Source organism: Abramis brama (genome assembly GCF_963993115.1).
Source record: "Abramis brama genome assembly, chromosome: 4".
Taxonomy (NCBI): Eukaryota; Metazoa; Chordata; class Actinopteri; order Cypriniformes; family Leuciscidae; genus Abramis; species Abramis brama.
In genome coordinates, this window is record NC_139966.1 from 35,853,064 (window position 1) to 35,873,403 (window position 20,340).

General features: G+C 35.4%; 1 protein-coding gene across 1 annotated transcript; it reads right to left on the reverse strand.

The window, feature by feature from the left end:
- Positions 1-6,778: 6,778 nt before the first annotated feature.
- creld2 (cysteine-rich with EGF-like domains 2) lies at positions 6,779-19,167 on the reverse strand. The gene is made up of 11 exons (XM_084110661.1): positions 18,809-19,167; positions 18,464-18,546; positions 18,244-18,354; positions 16,259-16,350; positions 14,922-15,098; positions 12,476-12,574; positions 11,346-11,429; positions 11,152-11,247; positions 8,324-8,407; positions 8,130-8,225; positions 6,779-7,135 (listed from the first exon to the last, which is right to left on the reverse strand). Exons 1-11 carry the CDS (start codon positions 18,935-18,937, stop codon positions 7,056-7,058), a joined length of 1,131 nt encoding a protein of 376 aa, XP_083966787.1. The 5' UTR covers positions 18,938-19,167; the 3' UTR covers positions 6,779-7,055.
- Positions 19,168-20,340: the final 1,173 nt, after the last annotated feature.

Genomic DNA, 20,340 nt, shown 5'->3' on the forward strand with positions numbered 1-20,340 from the left:
GAATAAGCCTAAAATGTATAAAGCAAAAAATACACCGACCTTTGGCTATGTTATAAAGGAACAGGCTCTACCGTTTTAAAGTTATTAAACATTATTACATGGCTTGGTTGAACTCCAATGTGGAATGCGGTCTGTTATTTCTTGATATCAGACCGCTGAAGCACTAGCGGCAGCAGGATTTTGATTAGGTGGGCCTCCAGAAAACTGGATGGGCCAGTTAAAATAAGCCAACAAATAAATAAGAACGGTTTCCCCTTCATCTCCGTTTCAGCGCTTTTCTAGGCATTGAGGACTCAGTAGCCAACCTGAATTGAATGCGTAATTAGCATAGGTAAAAAAAATAAAAAAAATAAAAAAACTTAAACAGGATTTTTTTGTTACTTTTTTAATACAATTACAATTTCATTTAATTTATTGTTTAATAAAAGTATAGGCCTATTATTTTTAGTTTATTAACAGCAACAACAGCTGTAAAGATGAAGTTGACGATCCATCTCCATATAGTGAACGCGCCTATAGAGAGAAATGCACATGATTACATAATCAGAGCGTAGCCTATTTCTTTTAGTTTTAAATTGTTAAAAAGACATTTCAAGCTTTCTTAAGATATATTTCATGTCTGTGAGGCCTATGCTGAGTTTCGTTAAATTAGGATGAGATGCGCTCCAGTTCACGAGCAATGCACGCGCGGGCGCCTGCATGATTAGGCCTATATCGTCTGCTATATTTCCAGGCAATCGGTTGATAAAAAAATTATTAAAATTAAGATACAATTTATACAAAACGAAATTCACTTCAGAAAAGTCTTTCTACAAAACAAAACTTAATTAAGTGGTCAAAATCATGTCTGACCCGCTCCATGTCTCTCGATATTGCGCATCCTATCTTACTTGTGCTGTTCACTGTTCATAATCAACATAAATAAAAAAAAACAATTAAATATTTTAACAAATATTAAACTAAATGAGCTTAATGGCTACAAAACTTATAGTAAACCTAGACTCTCTATTTGTACAAATTGCTGCACATTCATTTTATTCTGAATTTTGCACACATAAGTTTGAAAGGCATTTGTTTGTGCATGCATAGCAAAACATATCTGCAACATTGATCAAGTTTCGCTGATAATTATGCGTGCATTTATTAATTATTATCTTAATGAATAATGAAACAAGGACGAAGCATATAAACTGCGTTGTTTGTTTAGAATGGAATGGATCGCAAATAGATCCGAATGAAGAAACGAACCATAGTAGAAAATGTTTTTTTTTTTCGTCTATTTGAAAGTTAGGCTAATAAACATGTTATATATATATATGCTTGTCAAATGAAGCTTCATGCACCTCTGAGCTATTTCAGAGACCTGGGGTGCGTTTCCCGAAAGCATCGTTAGCCAACTATGGTCGCAAGTTCCCTCGTTACCAATAGAGTTCAATGGACATTGCGATGAACTTGCGACCATTGTTGGCCAACGATGCTTTCGGGAAACGCACCCCTGGTTGATTTAATGCTTTACATTCCCCTTCATTAGTGAAATGCAAAATTTATAGCCAAGACACTGTCATTAAAATGTTAAAATGTAGCATGTCATGGGAACCAACAACAGCACATACATTAGGCTATACCCATATTTCTATTTATAACGCAGCCACTTTAAATTCACATAATGTTTCACATCTGAGTAACAGAAATATAATGAAATATAGCCTATATATATATATAATGAAAATGAATTGCCAACATGCCAAGAATATAAAAAAATACCAAGTAAAACACAAATTTGTAAATATTTATTTGAATGTTTCTGTAATGAGCAGTTTTTAGAAAACCAGAATGCCTGTAAATAAACAATATATTAATGACTGGCATTTCACACAAAAGTCAATGAAAATACAGTTCCAAACAGCGCCACAGCAGAACAATTGTCTAAAAGGAGTAGTTGTGTGGGTGTTAAAATATATATTTGTATTTTTGAAAGTATAGGTTGAACATCAACCAGTAATCTCAATAGAACAGGGCCTTGGCGCCATCTACCGGCAATTTTATATTGATATTTAGTAGTTTAATATTTATTTAGCCTCCGTTCATTTCGGCATTTACAACTCGGTTTAAATGAGCTTGCTAGAAGTACATAGAACGATTTTTTTATAACATAGAATTTAAGAATATAATTAAGTAATGCATCCACTCTACTATAGAGCTTTATTATTATTATTATTGTAGCCTATAGCCTATTTCATATTCCCACATGCTCGTGCATAATTGATATTGCAAAATAGGCCTATTCAAAGCTTTTTACTGTTGAGATTCGTTTTTTTATGTATCCAAACCTAAATAGTATTTTCTTAATATTCTTCGAGGATGTTAAAAGCTAGGCCTATGTTAAATAGCTATTAATGTGATTTTCTCTGCTGAAAATTACTTCATCTAATTTAATAATAGCTTTAATAGCTAAAAGATCAAGTCTTCTAGCCCACACCGTTCGAACTGTGTCTCAAATAAGACACGTCTATTCAATTCAATTCAATTCAAATTTAGCTGTAGCCTAGCTCTTTTCACAATATTGTTTCAAAACAGCTTTACAGAAAATGTATTTCAGAAATGTACATAGAAAAATACAGTTAGTAAGTTAGTCATTTATTAATCCGTCATACAAGTAGCTGCATAAAAGTACGTGCGCTATTTTTAAATTAGCCAAGGCACGTTTTGCGTTCAGACGTGCAGACGGGCAGACGTGCAGACGTGTAGACGTTCTCCACACGCACGTTAACACGTCTTTAAGCTTGGTTAGGAAAGAAATGACACAAAGCGAGCGCCATATACCTGCCATTTTTAAGCCTCGGCTTCCTCCTTGACTTCTTGAGTGTTGAGAGTGTTGCATGATGACCCAGTCTTTTAATGTTGTCTTAAGATTGTTGCCGACTACAATCAAATTTTTGTATCTTTGTATCCACGTCTCTGGCCCTTCCTCGATAACAACGTTCCTGTGTGTCCTTTTTGTGGGTTATTAAATTCATGAGTATTAATATTTCCCTGTTAAACAGGGTGACGTGTCGTCGTGCACATGTAGAGGTAGTTATTGAGCTCCTCCCCTTAAGCGGCCCCCCGCTACACTAGGTCAAAGAGATGTGTCTTTAATCTAGCTTTGAACTGACAGAGTGTGTCTGCTTCCCGGACAATGGTAGGAAGACTGTTCCAAAGTTTTGGTGCTAAATAGGAAAAGGATCTACCGCCAGCAGTTGATTTTGATAGTCTAGGTATTATTAACTGGCCGGAATTTTGAGATTGCAATAGACGTGAATGACTATAATGCGTTAAGAGCTCGCTTAAGTACTGTGGAGCTAAACCATTTAGTGCTTTGTAAGCAATCCGCAATATTTTAAAATTTATACGATGTTTAATAGGGAGCCAATGCAGTGTTGACAGAACGGGGCTAATATGGTCATACTTCCTGGTTCTGATAAGAAATCGAGCTGCTGCGTTTTGAACTAGCTGTAGTTTGTTTATTAAGCGTGCAGGGCAACCACCCAGTAGAGCATTACAATAATCTAGCCTTGATGTCATGAACGCATTAACTAAAGGCTTGTTCGACTTCATGCAGCTCTGCGCAGACCGATCGGCGGCTGACTTGAAGCAGTGCATGCCGGTTAGAAATTTTGTCCGACTTGATGCAGCGCCGACGCCACGTGACTGTGATGTGTGCCATCAAAGTATCGCGAGAGCGATTCGAGAGTAGCCGGAGAACTCAGCCAGCGCAGCTTCTCAAGAGCGGCTGCACTGGGCTGCAGGAGGGCTGATGACGACACAGCTGTTCCACGATTGGCCGGATTCACTGCATGACAACGATCACTTGTGTTTCGTGTTTATTCGAAAACCTTTAGTTCCTCTAAAGCTCTCAAATCAGTTTATTATAACAGTGAACACTCTTTTCATGTCGTTGTCATGTTATATTGTGTCATGTTTATCAAATTAAAACTGCTTAAAAAAAGTAGACTCCACTTCATTGATAGTAGCTTATGTTGAACTTTATTCTTGTTCAAACAGACGCTGGATGAAGCAGTAGGCTACATAAAGTATTGAATGAAAATGTCTCTGAAACATCTGTGCATTATTTGGCAAATATTGCATTTATTTCACTGCAGCTGCGGTAAAGTATGCATACACCACGTGAGCGGTCACTACGGGAACCAGAAAGTGTCCGACTTCACGTCTCCGTTTGCAGCTCCTCCCCGCCTGCACGCGGCTACTCTCGCCGATCGGTTGCATCCAGCCGCAGCCGATGTCGAACACACCTTAATTGTTCCGCATTTGTCAATGAGAGCATATAATTTAGATATATTTTTAAGATGGAAAAATGCAGTTTTACAGATACTAGACACGTGACTTTCAAATGAAAGTTACTTTTGATGAAAGTTACTTTTGATAAATTTGGTTACTTTCATAACCAAAAGAGGATGTTTTGGGAACGTTCTGTAAAGGTTCCGGATTTTCGTCACTTTTAGAGAACTTTTGGGGAACATTGCACAAGGTCATGAGAACGTCCCCTCCTAAGGGTCCTCTTATTGTGTGTGTGCTCCAAACATCGCCTTTTTATCCAACAGTTGGTTCAATAAACTTACCATTGTGTTCTCCAGTTCTGCCTCTTTCGTCCCTATGTCTGTTTAATACCATGACACATATTAAATAAACTCTGATTTTTGAGAGATGTGCAGAGACAGCAATGCGGGTATTGATGATCATTGTGCTCATTTCATTTTATAAAGTTTACACTCACACACTTATTATTGTACACAATAGTCATAATAATTTATGACTGTAATATGATTTTAGAGTTTTATATAGCTAAAATATGCTATCCCCTGGCTCACCTGTTATCCAGCAAACACAAGAATATTTTTCCTATTATTTGGTAGAATTCTTTATTTATTTTGAAGCCATTATCTGTGCCTTTCTGAATAAGGTATTCGGCTTTGGGCATATCCCTAGTTTACACTTTCAGAGCATAACAATGGTCTTTAATTAAAGGCACACTATTTCTTTAAATAATAAAATAGTTTTGCCTGATGTAGTTTGATACTGGTGGGTGTGGCCACACCTCATAGGAGGACTAAGTTATTGGTAGTAAGTTCTTTGACATTCAAATTTTAATTTCTAACTTACAAGGTTGCTAAAATGTAAAGAAATATTGTGACATTTCCTGCTTTTTTCCCCCTTCACATACAGGGAATAAAATACAAAGAATACAAATTTTAAATATGTGTTTTTCTTGCAAGGTGTTTATATATATATATATATATATATATATATATATATATATATATATATATATATATATATACACTTTGGCTAAATATATTTGGATAAATGTAAAGTGGACCACTTATAACCTTCAGTAATTATAATCAAATTCATTAAGTAATTTGACATTATGTTATTTATTTTATAGTTAAAATTATTAATTTACTTTTTATAACAGAAAATAGTGTTCAGTTAGGAAATTCAAGTCAGAGATGGCAGAAAGGAAAGAGAGAGCAGAAAGAAGGGTGAGGAATGAAGTTGAATGGTGAAAGTTCAAAAATGGGGAAACATTTTGCACAGAAGTTTACATGCCTGTAAACCAAGAAGTATTAAACAAAGATATGTTAATTACTTATTTTTTGGAATTTTATATATTATGGATTACATGTAATCAATTACTACTCAGCAATGGATTTAGGATATACAGACATATACAGATGGTTAAAGAAGGATCCTCAGATAGATAGATAGATAGATAGATAGATGTTAGTAACAGTGAAAACATAATTTTGAGGAAATAATACTTTACTGAAACCACAAACGAAGGAATTTTTTACTATATATTTTCATTATGATTCACCTGCTTGCTTGCCGCTGCTTTAAATCCAGCTTTATAAAGAAACAGTCCCACGTGTTGGGTTTCCGTGTTTTATGGCTTTCCATAGACATATTGATTACTGTACAAACCCGAAACCCTTACCCATCACAGAAACGTGCAAAACCAAAATGTTTATAAGATTTACAATTTAAATCGTTTATAAGCCTTTCTAATTAGTGAGGACCGTAAAATGTCTTTACTAGTCAGTTGTCATAATATTTCACTATATGAGGACATTTGGCCCCCACAAGTATAGCCAAACCTGTACACACACTCCCAGCCTCCCTCTTTTCTTTTTCCACCTCAGCATAGAAATTATGTATGTCGGGTGAAATCATACATGACCACCACATGAGAAGTTGTTGGGTGGCACAACATTGTATTAAATTTCTTCTGTTATATAAAACCCCGTTTACTTCTACTGGACCCACAAAGATTGCACAAAATGGGACAGTGTATAAGACTATATTAAACAACTGTAAAAGTTACAAATATGAATACAAACGTTCTGTTGCAATTTTTAGATTGTTAGTGCATGTTTATTTGTTCAGTATTTTTTCCAACTTTTTAATATTTCCAGGTACACTGGTTTCCCCCTAATCCAAAGACATGCAAGTCAGGTGAATTGGAGACATCACATTGCCTGTAGTCTGTCTATGTGTGTTGTGATTGACTGGCTACATGTCCAGTGTTTTCCTGCCTTTGGCCAAGACACTGGATCTGGCCCAAGACACCAGACACTACTTCTTAGGCTACATCATCCCCCCCCCCCCCCCCCCCCCCCCCCCCATGTGAATCACAACCATGTGAACACTTCCAATATGGTTTATAAAAAAAAAAAGTCTGTGCTTAAATATGACCTCTTGAAAATGAAAGAAAATGGATGATTTAGTTTGACTTTATTTCACTTTCAAGAAAAACAAAAAAAACAAAAAGAAAAATACAACATCCAAACAACATCCAAATCAGCATATAAGTTAAAAAACCAGATGTATCTGTAAATGCATCTTGATTAAACCTTGCTCATTAAGAAGTAAGTGCCTTTCAGTCTTGATTATTGCAGATGAAGAGCTAACAGTATAAACTGGTGCAGATACTAGTGGTCTCTTGGCTCTTTGTATGTCCTGGTGATCGTTTTCTGCATCCAAGCCATGTGACATCAGAGGTCCTCATGTTTTTCAGGCGACTCACCAGTTTGGACACCTTCAGAATTAAATTCAGGCACATCCTTGTTCTCTTCTGAAATGAAAGAGCAAAATTATAGAAGTATGCATTTATTCGTAAAACTTATGAATTAATTCTTAGGGTGGAAATCTGCCATCTTACTCTAACTAGTCTCATTCTAAACATGCTTTTAGTATCTGTGTGGTTCCCAAATATTGAAAAAAGGCTGAACATCACTGTAGAAATGTTGCTTTTCTTTTGAAAACCTCATGGTGTTACAACCAAATGCTCAAGGAATTGCTTACCCAAAAATTAATACTATTAAACTATGACCATTTCTGCAATTTCTTCATCTTTTAGGAATATGGTATGCTACTGCATTTCAAATTTAGCCTGTGTTATCATTTACTCACCCTAATGTTGATTAAGCTGTATGATTTCTTTCATCTGCATTACACAAAACCTAATTTAATTAATATTTATTTAGGTGAATTCAATCCAGTGACAGTACATTCACTTAAATGCTTAAAGCACCCAAGATTGTCAGCAATAAAGTATGTGCAGCTTATAGTTTTCCATGTGCTCTGATCAAATTTGGTTGAAAACCTGATATCAAAGCACTTGGAAAATGATCAGCGATACCATCATACTTTTTTTGCTGAGACTCATGGGTACTTTATTAAAGTAAGTGTTAAGTTAAGTCACCATCTAATGCCACTGTATTGAATTTATCCAAAAGGATATTGATTAAATTATCACATTTTGTATTCTGCAATATCAACTTGAGGGTAAGTAAATAATAACAGTGCAAGTAGCTATTCACACCAAGAGTGAACATTCACTATGGACATGGTCTAAAACCAGTAGCACACTAGCACATAATGTTTCCTTTAACCTTAACACACTCCTGCTGTTACACACTGCTTCCAATTGTTCACATATCTACGAAGGCATGAAAGAGTGTATGGTCCAACTCCAATCATTGCCATTAAAGTTCTACCATGTGAGACAAAGCAAACCCAGGTAAGATATGTTACACAATGTTTATGAGCATGAAGATAAGTGATACCTGTGCAGGTGCCTTCTTCATCCTTATAGCCATCAGCACAGGTGAGGCAGCTATCGGCACCAGGTCCTTTGCAACCGGAGCATCCGGTATTGCATGCTGGGATATAAAATAACAGTAACACCTTATTTTAGTGGCGTGACTGATGATAAAGGTAAAGTAATACAGGGCACATAATTATCATTATTTCAACAAACCTTTACAGGAGAATGAACCATCTGTGTTTAAGCAGTATTGGTTATCTGCGCATGGAGTTGAATCTTTGGTGCACTCATTGATGTCTGCAATGGAGAAAATTTGAAAAATGAGGAAAATGCAGGACCAATACAGGTAAAGACAAATATGAGACTTAGAATCACACAAATCACAAATATTAAACATCCAAAAATTTACAAAGTCTTTAATAAACTGGGCTTCTTACAAGGTTCCAACATAATTTTAAGAGTGAGGTCACATTTTGGCTCAAAATCAATGGGTCTCATTCAGCAAATTTGTGCGGGAAACTGGTATACGAATATTTTCACAAACAAATCATGATTCACCAAAAACTTTCATACACCAATTTGCTCTAATTTTACGGGGGGAAATTTTTTTTTACGAACTGAAACCCCACATAGGCAAAAAGCAATCTTTCATATATTTTATCACATACAGTGAAAGAGTAAGAAAAAAGAAAGAAAAGATATATGTGCATGTACAGCTGGCTAATGAGAGGTCTGCATTCTGGGTCTGTATAAAAGGCGTTTAATATTGAGTTTGAACTGGTTTTGAGAATGACACTTGGCATTGGTCGAGGATCTACAGAGAGCGGCATATGTTTGACGATATGAGTGACGAAAGGCTGTAAAGGAAAGGTTGTGCAGAAAGCCTTTATATAGAGATGGTCTGGACGCGTTTTATGCAAATGACTAACCTCATGCCACTCAATTACAATACTCCAAATTCACTAACAATACAACGAGATTAAGAACAAATTCATGTGCGTATGCATGTGTTGTGAATTGGGCAGAGATTTTTCGTGAGAAGTTCTCCTGTTCGTACAAATATGAAATAATCCACGCAATTATTAGTGAATGAGACCCATTGAGTGGGGAGGGTTCTTTATTTGTTATTAAAAGGTCACAATGCTAAAACCTTTTTTAAAAATAAAAAAGCATAATTTTCTTTAATCAAAATATAGTTAATAGTTTAAATATAGCTTGTGCAGGGCAAAATAATCCTGGTACTGGCATAGTTGAAGCTAGGGGAAAGACTACACAGCAGATATTTTGAATGAAGGTGTGCATCATGCCTGGCACTTTACAGTTGGTTTTATGACTAAGTCATTCTCTTCAAATGCTATTGAAGTTAGAAACATGTGTAGCAATGTCGTATGTAACTTTAGAGACGGTCCCTAACTGTGCGAATGTCGAATATCCAGTGTCAAGCCAACTTTATGCCAGTATTTCAATGGGAATCGCTCAGCGTGAAACTTTGCGCGTACGTTCATATTCTGAGTCCACTTGCCTTGTTCCTACATCTGGTATAGCCTACATCCCCAATAAGGTGCGAGTTTGGTCTTTTTTATTACTGTATTAGTCCATTAAGCGTTAAGTGTCCTGGACCGCAGGGGAATCCTGGAGAATGACATATTGAGGGAAACACTAGTACTGCAGCACATCACCGCAGTATAAAGTTAAGAAAACTAAACAACCAAGAGAAATATAAATGTCTATTACTTCAGATTTAACGTTTTATCTGTACATCAGCATCGGGGAATAACATTATAACTCTAGTTCACGGTAGAGGCTGCTTACATGTGCAAAACTAACTGTGAAGACTTAAATGTTAACACCGCCTTTGTGTCTTTATCAGCTTTTCCATATACTGGCCCTGATCATCATCACAAATACTTACCACTTGCTCCATTTCTGTAAATCCGTTTTTATGAATGAATGACTCTCTAACCCGTTGCTCTATAGTTTTCTTCGCCAACAGCCGCTTGCACCTCCTGCAGGTCAGGTCGACTAACAGCTATGGAGATTGTCAATCGGCAATCTACTGAAATTTCTGCCATTCCCGGATGTGAAATGTTGAATTTTCTGTTGAATTTGAACCACTGAATTTGTGGAAGCGAATTTGTAAAGCGAAATAAAATGGACCGAAAATTGCCTGTCGAATATCATAGGTTCTATTTTTAAACAGAATGAATATTTTGGAAGTGAAATCTGAAAGGTGAATATGCATTATTGAATTTTTATTAATGAAAACGTGTGTGAAGTGTTTTGAATTGAAATATTCACAGCTTAAATATACAACCATGTTGAATTTCAGCCCATAAAAATGCAAGCAGGGTTAATGCAATGCATATTTTTTCAAGTAGTGCAATTATATAAGCTTTTTTGTTTCAAAAACATTTGTCATTATTTTACTTCCATATATTTAATTAATATTTGTTTGGGTGAATTCAATCCAATGACAGTACATTCATTTAAACGCTTAAAAGCACCCAAGATTGTCAGCAATAAAGTACATGCAGCTTATAGTTTTCCATGTGCTTTGATCAAATTTGGTTGAAAACCTGATATCAAAGCACTTGGAAAATGATCAGCGATACCATCATACTTTTTTTGCTGAGACTCATGGGTACTTTATTAAAGTAAGTGTTAAGTCACCATCTAATGCCATTGTATTGAATTTATCCAAAAGGATATCGATTAAATGATCACATTTTGTATTCTGCAATATCAACTTGAGGGTAAGTAAATAATAACAGTGCAAGTAGCTATTCACACCAAGAGTGAACATTCACTATGGACATGGTCTAAAACCAGCAGCACACTAGCACATAATGTTTCCTTTAACCTTAACACACTCCTGCTGTTCTTTACTACACACTGCTTCCAATTGTTCACATATCTATGAAGGCATGAAAGAGTGTATGGTCCAACTCCAATCATTGCCACTAAAGTTCTACCATGTGAGACAAAGCAAACCCAGGTAAGATATGTTACACAATGTTTATGAGCATGAAGATAAGTGATACCTGTGCAGGTGCCTTCTTCATCCTTATAGCCATCAGCACAGGTGAGGCAGCTATCGGCACCAGGTCCTTTGCAACCGGAGCATCCGGTATTGCATGCTGGGATATAAAATAACAGTAACACCTTATTTTAGTGGCGTGACTGATGATAAAGCTAAAGTAATATAGGGTACATAATTATCATTATTTCAACAAACCTTTACAGGAGAATGAACCATCTGTGTTTAAGCAGTATTGGTTATCTGCGCATGGAGCTGAATCTTTGGTGCACTCATTGATGTCTGCAATAAAGAAAATTTGAAAAATGCAGGACCAATACAGGTAAAGACAAATATGAGATGTAGAATCACATAATCACAAATATTAAACATCTAAAAATGTACAAAGACTTTAATAAACTGGGCTTCTTACAAGGTTCTAGGGCTGCACGATTAGCGATTTGGCAAAGGCTGCAATTATTTTCTGCGCAGCTTGTCAGTGCAGCACGGCTGATCATTAGTAAATGCTGCTCCATCTGAACACCAGAAGGCGCTCTCGCGTAAACACGCCAAAATGCCCCACAGAAGTACATAACACACATCATTCCAGGAAATCCCTATGGGCATCATACATCGCTGTATCTGAATAAACAGAAGATTGAAATGCTTTGATTGATTTATTAAATGTTGTCTTTTGTTGGACAAGAGGTTCATAAAAGCTTCTCATGTTTGGAAAGATGTTTGACGCATGTTGCTTTTTCAAATGCACGTTATAAGTGACTCAAACTTGCGTGCTTTCAGATGGAGGAGCATTTACTATGGATCACAGAGCCGTACACCACTGACAAGCTCCGCATAACAAAAAAACAAACAAAAAAAAACGCAGCCTTTGCGATTTCATATTCAGAAATAATCCAAAACGGTTAAGCGTGATTTCCATGTTAATTGCGATTAATGGTGCAGCCCTACAAGGTTCCAACATAATTTTTAGAGTAAGGTCACATTTTTCATTCAGCTTGCGTACGCACAAATTTGTGCGTGAAATCGGTGTACGAACATTTTCACAAACAAATCAGGAAATCACCAAAAATATTTTTAGTTTATTTCTTAGTATTACAATTTATCATATTACTGTACAAATGTCTCCAATAAAAAAAAAAAAAAAGATATATAAATGGGTCAGAATAATAAATGGACGACAGCACATGACTATACTCCATATCAATGAAATATTTTAAAACAGAACTAGAAAAAAGCATATGCACAGTTTTCCATGTTTTGCAGGCATTAAATAAAGTAAAAAAAATTAAATTCCCCAAGTCATGGGTAGCCATGAGAAGCTTTCTTACCGATGCATGCTCCTCCTTGGTCCTCTTCCCAACCATTCCTACATTCTTTACAATCCTGATTGGTTCCTCCAGTGCAGGTAACACAAGACTCATGGCACTCTCAAAAAATAAATAAATAAATAAAATTACAAATACATAACTGCAAAAAAAGTCAAATAATCTCAAATATCATCAGCATAAATCATAAAAATTTGCATTGACAAATTTACATCATAATGGCTTTACCATTTGCTTTAATAACAGCATGTACCAAATTCACCTATTTTTTGTATTTGATTTTTCAAAATTCTAAAACCTTTTTCAGATTTTAGATTCCATATTTTCAAGGTGGTCTCACTTTTGGAACCCAAAGTATATGGATAAACTCAATTTTACAAATATTATAACTAGAACATATAATAGAACATACTGTGGATATAAAAAAAAAAAAGTCTACACTTCTCTGTTAAAATAGCTAGTTTGTAAAATTGAAAAAGATAAATCATATCAGAACTTATGCAACTTTGCACTAATCAACCTAATGTGGAATAGTCACTTCAGGGGAAGACAGGTATACTATAAATGTCAGTTTTTCCTAGTAAGATTTTTCTGACATAATCTTGGTTGCATGCAACTACAAGATCCATAGGCCACAATGAGCTTACAAAGCATCAATGGAATCTCATTGTTGAAAGCTACAACAAAAATTCCAAGGCATTAGATATATGGACCACAGTAAAGAAGGTCATCATCATCAACAAGTGGAGAAAGTATAGTCAAAATTAAGACTAATGACTTGTCACGGGAAGTCACTATATTATTGCCAGTAACTCAATGACTTGCATTCAAACGCATGCGAATGTTGGAAACACAAGCTCATGTGAAGAAGTTTTGCGTATTTGCTGCGTTCAAAGTTCAAGTTCAGTTAACTCTGACCTGTAAATTCATATCACATGAAGACATGAAACCAATAGAAGATTGATACGCCACAGCATGACCTCTTAGCTGAATTAAAAGAACACCATCTTTTTGTAGTAGATTGTATATTTTTACAATCTGAATTGTTTGTTATATGTAGAATTTATTTATTTTTAAAAGGCGCCACAGAGTTTGACGTCATATCACAACCATTGCAGAGCCTGTAAAAAAAATTACATGCTCTCCTCGCTCAGCGGATGACTGACTCTCCTAGTGCAATAGGCAACTCACATTCTTCAAGTAGCGAACAAAAATTAAGTTGAAAATTCAAGGAACACTTATAATAATAATAATAATAATAATAATAATATGTTACATTTATATAGCGCTTTTCTGGGTACTCAAAGCGCTTTACATGGAAGGTGAAATCTCCTCAACCACAACCAATGTGCAGCATCCACGTGGATGATGCCCACCACACACCAGCTTATTGATGGAGAGGAGAGTGATGAAGCCAATTAGTATATATACTGTATATGGGGATGATTAGGAGGCCATGATGGACAGAGGCCAGGGGCAAATTTTGGCCAGGATGCCGGGGTTACACCCCTACTCTTTTTCTGAAGGACATCCAGGGATTTGTTAATGACCACAGAGAGTCAGAGGACCTCGGTTTAACGTCTCATCCGAAGGACGGATGAGACGTTTCACTTGCATGAAAATAGGTGCATACCACCACCTAATATATTGCAGTGTGTAAAATCATGGCTATGTCATTTGTTTAGTGTGGCATTGGATGTTCTGTGGATAAAACCACCTTAACATTGTTCAACAGGTAAATTTTATTTTTTTTATTTTCTATTTGCACATTTTTGTCATCTTCTAGGTTTTTTTTGTTTTTTTATTGGAATTTTACTATTTCACCCCCATTTCCTTTAATAAATATATTTTACACTAGGTACACAAAATAGTTACACACAGGACCTTAAGGACAAAAAGGTCCCCATTGAAACCCATAAAAACTGCAATTTTTAATCCCAGGGCCATTTACCTATAAAATGGTGCAGTCTTTGTTAATAGACTAATTTGTGAATAAATTTGTTAATAGCTAATTTGTGAATAAATTTGTTAATAACATTTCTCCAATTTTTTTTTTTTTACCAGATGGAGCCATATTCTCAGTGTTAGGCCTATAAAGCAAATACTCGCTTTATTCCTGTTTTCTGAATCTGTATATTGTGTGTGTTGGTATGGATGTCAGAGTGTGGTTTGTATGCGTGTAAAAACAAAAACAAATTGTGTGCGTGTTTAGTATTGGAGAGAGTATTGGAAATCTCTTTTGCCTTTTTTTTCTCAGAAATGTGTCACTTTGGTTTTCAGTGGCATTGCATAGGTTGCAATTTTTTACATTAAAGGTACAAAAGTTCTGATATGATTTATCTTTGTTTAATTTTTTTTTTTTTAAATCACAAAAACTGTTTTAGAAGGGGTATGCATACTTTTTATAGCCACTCCATATGAGGGTAATCAAGTTGTTTATTTTGTGTACCTTTGCACAAGGAGAATGTATCATTCCTCAGTTCACTAAAATATCCATCACTGCAGTCCAGACAAAACTCTCCTTCATATCCTTTATCACAACTGCACTTCCCATTTCCAGCCCTTGTTCCGTCTCCATCACATTTGCCGTTCCCATGGCACGGTCTTTCAGCTCCTCCAATGCAACCTTAAAATAATGCAAAATAGGACATTTTTTTTTACAAGATAAGCTTTCATCATCACAAGATGAGCATTAAAAGTCTCCAAAAACATAAGTCCATGAATGGAAACTCTTCTAGCTACACAAATTCAATTGCATGCGTTCCAAGAACTTTTGGATGCAAAAGCTATGAAATATGGTTTATATCCCATTTCTGTCAGCTTATAGCTAGCTACCTGTATCAAGATTAATGGATCACAGGATCCATTAATATTAGGATATATTAATCCAGGATAATGGATTTTTTTTTTTTTTTTTTTTACCCCCCAAAAAAACAGTAATATTGTGAAATATTATGACAATTTAAAATAACTGTTTTCCTTTTTGAATACATTTAAAATGCAATTTATTTCTGTGATGGCAAAGCTGAATTTTCAGCATCATTACTCCAGTCTTCAGTGTCACATGATCCTTCAGAAATCATTCTAATATGCTGATTTGCTGCTCAAGAAACATTTCTGATTATTATAATTATCAATGTTGAAAACAGTTTTTGTAGCATTACAAAATAAAGTTTTTGTAACATTAAACACTTCCGTTCAAAAGTTTGGGGTCAGTAAGAATTTTTTTTTGTTGTTGTTGAAAGAAATTAATACTTTTATTCAGCAAGGATGCATTAAATTGATAAAAAGTAACAGTAAAGACAAATGTTGCAAAAGCTTTCCATTTCAAATAAATGCTGTAATTTTGAACTTTCTATTCACCAAAGAACCCTGATTTTTTTTTTTTACATAACCGTTTTCAACATTGATATAATCAGAAATGTTTCTTGAGCAGCAAATCATTATATTGGAATGATTTCTGAAGGATCATGAGACACTGACGACTGGAGTAATGATGCTGAAAATTCAGCTTTGCATCACAGGAATAAATTACATTTTAAATAATAATAAAAAAAATCAAAAAAAAAAAAAAAAGTTATTTTAAATTGTAATAATATTTCACAATATTACTGTTTGTTTTGTATTTTTAATCAAATAAATGCAGCCTTGGTGAGCAGAAGAGACTTATTTAAAAAAAAAAAATTTTTTTTAAAGTACCAATCCCAAACCTTTGAACAGCAGTGTACAAATTAAGTAAAAATACAAGTGTTTGTAGCCTAACACAGTCAGGCTTAATTCACTTACTGTTGCAGTCAGGACCAAATGAGCCTTTAGGGCAGCACACTTTGATGGTCTCTATACAAAACCATTTAAACAGATCTGGGTGTTTTGTTTTTCTGCAACAGAAATGCAAACAATTCTGTTAAGACTTAATTTCTTAATTCGATAGAATAACCTAATAACTAACTAAATAACTAAAATGCATTTAATAAATAGATGCTTTCAATAATGAGACCGAAGTCCAAAGTATACATCCATTGTCGGCGTGCCGTACTGTATCATAAAAAAATTACATCACTAACAGAGTCTGTGCAGACTGTCAATATTCAGACAAGCTTTGTAAAAACATGGTGACGTTTTTTTTTGTTTTTTTGTTTACCTGATCTGCCATCATAATCATGATTACATACAATAAGAAGCATGTCTTAATGAGAACATTTCTGTTAAAACAATTTAATTTATGCTTCTCAATCAGAAGGCTGCATCCTAGTAAGGCTCCATTTCTAGGTTACAACGTCATCAAGAGACACTGAAGGCCGTCTCAATTCTAAGGATCCTTGGAAGGCAGCCTTTGTTTCACATCATTCAGAGAGAAGGACTTGGCACTGAATGAAGGATGTCAAACAAAGGCTCCTCCAATCACCCACAATCCTTTGCAAACATTCCAATGCATGAAAAAGAATTACAGGAAAATTATTTAGCAGTAGGAAGTTTCGGTATAGTTTTTTTTTTTTTTTAGTTGAGTGTTCATCAGAAGGGTCCAAGACCCTAAGACTCTTGTCGCACTTGAACCAAGAATACACCAAAAAAATTAACGGATTAAGAGTTTTGTAAAAAAATAAAAAAATCCTTCCCTTGCAGGTCAATTTGACCCCCTTAGGAATGAATGGAATGCGAGGAATGCTTCAGAAACGCATAGAAAAACCATAGAAAAACCAAAAAATGCTCAAAATTCAAGCTAAAAATGCTAGAACTTTACCAAAAAAATATTTTATAATGTTTACAGGTGTACCTGAATGCATACTTAAGATAACTGACTCTAGGACCCAGTGGAACAGCTTGTTTGCTCCAAATAGACATAGAGCTAAGGCTGTCTAGTGGCACAGTCATGAAATATCATTTTATATAATTTTTTTCCACAAGAGGTCGGCAAAGACACCCAATGTAAGATATTTTGAGCTGAATTGAAAGGTTTATGCATGAAATTGAAAGTTATTTTGAATTTAAGTTGAAGGAATGTGAGGAATGTACTTAAATTATTATTTATTTATTTATTTATTATTGATCAATTCTAGTAATTTAAAGGTAAAATAAATAAATAAATAAATAAATCTCCCCAAAAAAATTGCATTAAAAAAATAGAAAAAATATGAATCAAAATGAAATAAAATAAGCTTTCTGGACAAAAAAAAAAAAAAAAAAACCAAGTATAATTTTAGAGCTTCGGGTCATTTTGACTTACGAGGGAAATGTTAAAAAGTGCGAGGGAAGGATAAAGGTTAAAAATGTTTCATATACATTTTTTTATAATTCATATAAAGTTTTTTTTTGTACCGTGACTGCCGAGGAAGAAAAGCTTTATGACATAGCCATCCACCCTTACTAGACCGTCTCATTCAATACTGAGGAGGACTATAGCCTAGAAGCCTTAGAAAGACTGATTTTTAAATAACATTTTTTTTTCCAGGGAAGAATAAAAATAATACAGGCCTAATTGAAATGCAGGCTCCTAATTTCTGGCCTGTCTCACAAAATGCAAGACAGCTGGTCACCGTACCCAAGTATACGGTGATGCTGCTGCTTTGTCTTTCAGAGAGCGGTAGACCTATACTTGACACAACAGCTGTAGCATCACAAAACAGCTGTAGTGCAAACAGGCCAAATGAAGAATGCTCAGAAAGGCTTGCCTACTCAACAGTGCACGAGACGTGACGGCACGCAGTATACCTCAGCCTTGAGAATGAAGTCTTCAGTTACTATGGCACAAATTCTCCATCTGAGTTCCTGACCTCTTGAACCACCATGTCTCAAAGTGTTCCTCGTTTTCCTCCAACATGTGGTTGCACTCGAAACTGCTGCTGTAACAGGCGCCCTCCAGGATCTCCATCAGCCTAATCTCACTGAAGAAAACACACATTTTAGTCAATGACAGTTACAGTAGTGCATTTTCATTAGTGCACACAAGTAAATGTTATTTTGAGATGTTTTGTCAAATGTTATTCTTCTCACCTCGACTCATATTTGGAGAGTTTTCGCTCTTCCCATGCTGTGTTTCCACCACCAAAATTTTGATTCGCTGTTTTTTCAAGACCCTGCAAAAAATACATAGGCTAACACTTAACATCTAAAGTGAACCTAAAGAAAAAATATTTGGACACTTGCATCCCATTTTAACAAATCTGAATGCCATTTCAATTAATGAAGCATCTCTAATGCCAGACTTTCTACGAACTAACACTTTTCTGAACAGTATGGATTGTTTAATCATTTTAAAACAAACTTTAATTAATGAAATGTGTCGCTTTAAAGGTGCTAACTTTATTTTAGATATGTATGGAGATGGATAGTACATACCTTGTCAAAATTGTCGACTAATTGTCTGCATGTTGAGCATAATGCGTTAAAGTCCTTTGTATAGGTAGATCCAAGTGATAGAAACAAAATAACAAACATCAAGTAAAAAATATTATATGAGAGTAACATGGTTTCATCAAGTGTGTGGTCTAGCTCATATGCTGTCCAGTAATAAAACGCTGTTTTTATGGCCTTGTCTCCAGCTAGTTAAGATGCCCTGAATTAACATCTAGTGCCTGAAATTATGACACGTTAATAATAAAGATGTGTAGAATGTCACTTTTACATATTTCCATGCCGCTACACCAGCTAGACATTCGATTCAGTTTTCCGCGTCAGCCCTTCGGTAACATTGTGTCTTTATCTAATTGGAGAGTTTTCCTGCCCATCAACGTACGAGCCAATGAACTGCCTCCACGCTCAATCGTATCCGACTGCGTCAAGCACGCAGCACTGCAAACCACGCCCCTACAAGTTACGCCCCCTCCAACGAAACAATTAGGGAATCGCTGATGTCGTCACTTGCATAGATATCATATATAAACGCTAGATGTCTTTTATGGCGCATTCACTTCCGGCATCGCCGTTCGGCCATCTTACCGCAGTGAAGCTGTGCATTAGGTGAGTGATCAGCATGCACACAAATCCTCATATCTCGCTGAAATATTGACGGATTTACAAACGGTTTGGTTTCTTACAAACGTTATTAACGTGGCTATAATTCCGAATGCTTAAACATGTATGTTATAATTATTCATATGTATGCAGTGTATGTATGTAGTGTCATAACTACATCTCTGACGTTTATAACAAACCAAACCGTTTGAAAATCGGTAGAAAATTGAGCAAGTTATGGTTATTTAAAAGTATATGCACCATTAAACGAGTGAGCGAGTCCACTGTGGCAAGATGGCCGCCGTGTGCGGACATTGATCTCCATTGGCCAGCAGAGCGCAAGAGACATCTAGCCTTTAGATATCTATGGTCACTTGTACCGCTCTTCTTCTACTTCCATTTCCTCGCTTTTTATCCTTTCACTTTCGCCGTCTAGCGTTAAGGCTGTATGACTGTCTCAGGGAAGTCTTGAATTGGAATCACATTACTTAGTACATACTATACTGATGTATCCCGATCTTCAAGCAGAAAGAGCTGGAGATGTAATATTGTGAATTGTGATGCAGCCTTAAATCATAACCACACAATGACATCACTCTTTTCTCTATAACTTATAACAAGTATTGAACTTAACTAAATAAACACTGAATTGACCAATGACACAATGACACTACTGAAATGAACTGAATTCTGTTTGCATCATTTAATCATTATTTTCCTGTATGTCACTGTAAAGCTGCTTTGAAACAACCTGTATTATATAAAGTGCTATATTAGAGGTGAGTTGACTATAAAATACAACCAAATTATGTATTCAACCTGCCATGTTCAACAATACATTTGAAAATCGATTAAGAAAACTTTCATTCCTTCTAAAAGAACATGTCTGAAGCAATAACTTAAGCTTATATGAATTG

Excerpts from the sequence above, each read along its gene's own strand:
- creld2 (XM_084110661.1), bottom strand. The coding sequence starts at position 18,937 with ATGTTACTCTCATATAATATTTTTTACTTGATGTTTGTTATTTTGTTT. Across the intron at positions 16,351-18,243 it reads GAGACATGGTGGTTCAAGAG|AAAAACAAAACACCCAGATC; the intron begins GTCAGGAACTCA and ends TTTCTGTTGCAG. Across the intron at positions 8,226-8,323 it reads TGGTTCATTCTCCTGTAAAG|CATGCAATACCGGATGCTCC; the intron begins GTTTGTTGAAAT and ends TTTATATCCCAG.